The 5,676-nt window shown below is 42.1% G+C and overlaps 1 protein-coding gene across 6 annotated transcripts in view; it reads left to right on the top strand.

Annotated features, from left to right (window-relative positions):
• Positions 1-5,676, top strand: part of TIAM1 (TIAM Rac1 associated GEF 1) — a 395,754-nt gene that overhangs the window by 278,887 nt on the left and 111,191 nt on the right. For all 6 annotated transcript variants that reach the window (XM_040484060.1, XM_040484063.1, XM_040484059.1 and 3 more), the window contains one exon: positions 539-711. In XM_040484060.1, coding sequence (XP_040339994.1) covers positions 539-711 — 173 coding nt within the window. The remainder of the gene's footprint in view (positions 1-538; positions 712-5,676) is intronic.

The following is a 5,676-nucleotide window of genomic DNA, read 5'->3' on the forward strand; positions in this document are numbered from 1 at the left end:
TCATTTCTTTCCTTATCCTGAAAGCACCCAAAGCTAGTTTTGTGAGCTGTTTCCTCCAAGGGCCTAGCCAAGAAACCCCCAGAGTTGTGTTGCCTGGTTGTATATCATGTGAGCCACTGGGAAGGGACTCCAGTGGGCCAGTACTGATTGGTGGTCCTCACACAGCCATAGTTTTAGTTCTGACCAGTTGCGCCGGGTTCCTAGCCACCATTGGCCAAAGTTGCTGTAGGACCCCCATATGCCTATGAGCACACCTGTGATGAAACACTCTTAAGAGATTCAGGGTCTTTAAGAACTTGAGGGCGTACATGAGGGAGTCTCATGTGGCCTGAGAAACAGTGATTGAAAAATCTTTGCCTTTCTCTCAGTCCATCCAAGACTTCAGTACAAGCAAAACCCCATTCTTTTCTCCCTCGGTTTCCACGCACTTTAATTTCCAGACTCTTCCTTGTGACGGGACACAGACAATAGATTCCTCTACCGACTTTTTTGTTGCACAAGCGCTGAATACTCACGCAGACCCGTTTTGTTTTCTCAGGGTGCACACTCTTCTTCTATGAGAGCGATGGTAGGTCTGGAATAGACCACAACAGCATCCCGAAGCACGCCGTGTGGGTGGAGAACAGCATCGTGCAGGCTGTGCCTGAACACCCCAAGAAGGACTTCGTCTTCTGCCTCAGCAATTCCCTGGGTGATGCTTTCCTCTTTCAGGTTTGTTGGGCGCTTCCCCTATAGGCATTTCAAACCTCCAAACCAGACATCTTCCTCTCCGGCCTGTGGTACCCCACCCTGTTTTCCTTTTCTAGTGGGTTTTTATCTTCTGCTCATTATAGAAACAAAAAAAATGATCCATGACAGAATAAACATCTGTATTGAACTCAGAAATGAGAGAAGTCACCCAGAAGGTTCCATGGGAAGCCTACGGAAGGATGTGAGTTGAATTTGAGAGGCTTGCGCTCTTTGCCGTGGGTTGAAGGATTCGTCAATGTAGTCTCAATACCATTTGTGAAGAGCTTCAGAAAAAGATGATGAATTCCTTAATTTAGAAATGATTTGAGCTGTCAAAATTTTTCATCATAATGTTCTCTTCTAACATTACTCATAAAATAAAACCGTGACATCCCAGAAATGACTAGCTGTACCCGAATAATTTCCTCATCTTACCAGAAATTTGTACCCAGTGTTCTTGAAGTTGGAGTGTTAATTGTGTTTTTTTAAAAAAACAAAACAAAACCTGCTAATCACTGCAGGGTTAACATTTGCTTTTATGGGGAATTGTTTGAGTTTGGTCGGTTCTGATGCATTTTGCCAGAACTTCTTGCTGTGGTAGTTAGGAAGGCTGCCCTCGTTTATTTCCATAATGCAGAAATGCAACTTGTAATGCAACTTGTAGTCCGTGCTTCCTACGTGCTTCTCATGGTGCTATTGAGAACAAGAAGATTTTGACACAGTTCATGCTCTCAAAAGTGTTCATATGTGACATGGGAGATAGACACAGGGATAGATCTTTGTAGTATAGGAAGGCCTGGTCATGAATATTAAAGGATGAATTGGGGCAATGGCCAGTGAGAATATTCCATGCAGAGAAGAGAGCTGGATTAAAGGCGTGGGAAAGAATAATAGGTTATTTTACCAAGTTTCTGGGTTTGGCCCCTAAGTTATTTGCATTTGGGCAGTTAAAGTGAGAAATATAAAGTGGTCATTTGTGTGTGGACAGCCAAAAGCATCTGTTTTTTTGTTTTTTGTTTTTTGTTTTTCTTTAAATCCATGAGGTAAAGGGGCGCCTGGGTGTCTCAGTCAGTTAAGTGTCCGACTTCGGCTCAGGTCATGATCTCAAGGTCCGTGAGTTCAAGCCCCGTGTTGGGCTCTGTGCTGACAGCTCAGAGCCTGGAGCCTGCTTCGGATTCTGTGTCTCCCTCTCTCTCTGCCCCTCCCCCGTTCATGCTCTGTCTCTCTCTGTCTCAAAAATAAATAAACATTAAAAAAAATTTAAAATCAATCAATCAATCAATGAGGTAAAGCACACATAAAGGGTACCTGGGTGGCCAAGTTGGTTAAGTGTCTGACTTTGGCTCAGGTCAGGATCTCATGGTTCGTGAGTTCAAGCCCCACATCCGACTCTGTGCTGACAGCTCAGAGCCTGGAGCTGCTTCAGCTTCTGTGTCTCCCTCTTTCTCTGCCCCTATCCCACTTATACTCTGTTTCTCTCTCTCTCAAAAATAAGTAAACATTTTAAAAAATTACAAAAAAAGGACCTCTGCTTATTCCTCCTCCATCATTAAAATAATTATGATCTGGCATGCCTGGGTGGCCCAGTTGCTTAAGTGTCTGACTTTGGCTCAGGTCAGGATCTCTTGGTTTGTGAGTTTGAGCCCTGCATCAGCCTCACTGCTGTCAGTGCAGAGCCCACTTTGGATCCTCTGTCTCCCTCTCTGCCCCTCCCCTGCTCTCTCTCACTCTTTCTCTCACTTTCAAAAACAAATAAACATTGAAAAAAAAAATAAGAGTGTACAAAACAGAAATGTGTTGGTCAGTGAAATGTCACAGAATGAATACATAACCACCACCTAGGTCAAGAAACAGAAATTTCTAGCACCCTATAAGCCATTCCTCACCCACAGACACACATGCAGGCTACTAGCTGGATAGAGTAAATCTGGATCTTATCATCCAAGCCAGGACACTTTTGTTTATCTGGGAATGTCTGCATTTCTCCTTCATTTTTGAAGGATAGTTTTGCTGGATATAGAATTCTCGACGGACGGTCTTATTTCAGTGTTTTGAAAGTATTCTTGTACTGCCATCTGGCCTCCATGGATTCTGATGAGAAATCAGCTTTTAATCTTAGGACGATCCCCTGTATAGATGAGTTGCTTCTTGGGGCGCCTGGTTGGCTCAATTGGTACAATATGCAGCTTTTAAACTCAGGGTCATGAGTTCAAGTGCCACTTTGGGCATGGAGCCCACTCAAAATAAAATAAAAATCTATTAGATGTGTTGCTTCTCTGTTGGTACTTTGGGAATTTTGTCTTTGTATTTAAACAGCTTATGATATGTCTCTAGGTATTGATTTCTTTCAGTTTATTCTCCCTGGAATTCTTTGAGCTTCTTTGATGTTTAGGTGCATGTGTCTAAACCACAATTGGAAAATTTTCAACCATAATTTCTTTAAATAGGTTTCTTTCCATTTCTCTTCTCTTTTAGGACTTCCATTATGTTTATGTTAGCAAGCTTGATAGTGTAAGTCTCTGAGACTCTGTTCATCTTCATTCTTTTTTTGTTCCATTTCTTAGACTGGATAATTTCAGTTGACCTACTTCAAGTTCACTGATTCTTTTTTGCCAGTTCAAATCTGCTGTTGAGTTCCTCTGGTGAAATTTTCACTTCAGTTTTTCTACATTTAAACTCTATAATTTGTATTTGATTCTCTGAAAAAAATTTTTTTTTAATTTTCTATGGATATTCTCTGTTTGGTGAGATTATCATTCTTATGCTTTACTTCCTTAGACATGATTTTCTTTAGTCCTTTGGATATATTCAAAATAGTTGATTTAATGTCTTTGTTTAGCAGTCTACTATCTGAACTTCCTTAGGGATAGTTTCTATTAACTGTTTCTTTCCTTGTGTGTGTTCCATGTTTGGTTGTTTCTTTGCATGTTTCACAGCTACTTGGTTGAAAACTCCATGTTAAATAATATAATGTGGTGACTCTTGAAACCAGGTCCCCTCTCTCCCCCCAGTGTTTGTTGTAGTTGATTGTTGTGACTCTTGCTTGTTTGTTAACTGCCTTTCCTGAAATCTATAAAACATTTATTCTTTGTGATGTGTGGCTACTGAAGTCTCTGCTCAGTTAGTTTAGTAGTCAGCAAATGATTGCAAAGATTTCCTTAAATGCCTGGAAGCGATTAGACATCCATTCTTTCCCAAGGACTTCTATGTCTTCAACACTCAGACAGCTGATTAATAACTTGCCTTAGCCTTCACCTCTGCTTGCACAGAGTCTCAAGGGCAGCCAGAGGGGTGAGGGTAGGGCCTTCTTAGGGTTTTGTGAATGTATGCACAGTCTTACACATGTACATGACTTTCTAGATTCCCTGGACTATGGATAGCTTATGAATATCTTATTCCCCAGCTATTAAAAAACTTCCCGGGGTGCCTGAGTGGCTCAGTCAGATAAGTGTCTGACTTCTGCTTAGGTCATGATATCAGCGTTTGGGGGTTCGAGCCCCATGTCCAGCTCTGTGCTGACAGCTCAGAGGCTGGAGCCTGCTTCAGATTCTGTGTCTCCCTTTCTCTCTGCCCCTCTCCTGCTCTTTCTCTCTCTCTCTCTCTCTCTCTCTCTCTCTCTGTCTTTCTGTCTCAAAAATAAATAAACATTTAAAAAAAGTTTCTTGGTTAGCTTCTTTTCTTGCCCCAACTGTCATCACTATCTCAGGCAGCTGTGATATTAAACAGTTGTTCCTGATTAGTTTTCAGAAACTCCCCTTGGAGTAATGACTAGCTGCACAAGTGAGTTCTGAGGTCAAAGAGCAACAAGCCCTGTGAATGGGGGTTTCCTGCGAACTGTCATATGTCAAATGATGACAATTCTTTGAGGACATTGTTTTGTGGGAGCTCACTGCCCCCTCCAGTGGTTGCTAGGCCGCTGTCTTTCACATGCTTGTGGAGATGGGGAGATGAAGACGGGAATAAGCCAAGCGAAAATGTCCTCAAACCTTTCTGTTCTGAGACTCAGCTATTGCTTTTTTCCAATAGAAGCACCTGATTGTTGCAAGACCTAATTAGTTGCTGGAGCTCTGAAAAAGCCAATTTTGAAGATTTTTGCTGATGTTACTGGTTTCACAGAGGAGCAGTTTTTTGAGGTCCTTTACTCTACCATTTCTACTGATGAACTCATCAGGACACTTCAGAGACTAGCCAGTTTTGAGAGATATGGCAGCTCAATAAACAATTATGCCAGGATAACAGGTATAAATTGCAACAGATCCAGGCTACTGGGTTGTGTAGCATCCTGTCCCTGGGTACATTTGGGTTGATCCCAATTTGGAGGGACCATGAGCAGTATTGCTAGAGTAAGCTTGTGTCTGTGTTCTGGATATGTTTGTCCACATTTCTGCTGGCATATACCTAGGATTGGTATCGGTTTGTCATGGGGTCAATGTACGCATTCGTTTTTTTTTCAATTTTTTTTTTTAATATTTAATTATTTTTGAGAGAGACAGAGATAGAATGCGAGTGGGTTAGGGGCAGAGAGAGAGGGAGACACAGAATCCAAAGCAGGCTCCAGGCTCCGAGCTGTCAGCACAGAGCCTGACGCAGGGCTTGAACCCACGGGCCGAGAGATCATGACCTGAGCTGAAGCTGGACACTCAACCGACTGAGCCACCCAGGTGCCCCCGCATTCATATTTACTAAATACTGCCAGTTTCCAAAATGATAATTTATGTGCCGATCAGCAGCCTAAGGGAATTCAAGGAGTTCCATATCCTTGTCTGCACTTGGTATTGTCAGATCTTTTTAGTTTTTCATTTGTAAGCCATTAGTGTGCAGCTGACCATGTTTTGGTGGTGGGGGGGGGGTGGTTAATGCCCATTTCAACATCATCTTTGTGAAATGCTTATTTTAGTCTCCTGCTTGTTTTTCCATTGGGTTATCTTTCTTTTTTTTTTTTTTTTT

The sequence above is a fragment of the Herpailurus yagouaroundi genome, unplaced genomic scaffold (assembly GCF_014898765.1).
Source record: "Herpailurus yagouaroundi ecotype Mexico unplaced genomic scaffold, PumYag 162, whole genome shotgun sequence".
In the NCBI taxonomy this organism is placed as follows: domain Eukaryota; kingdom Metazoa; phylum Chordata; class Mammalia; order Carnivora; family Felidae; genus Herpailurus; species Herpailurus yagouaroundi.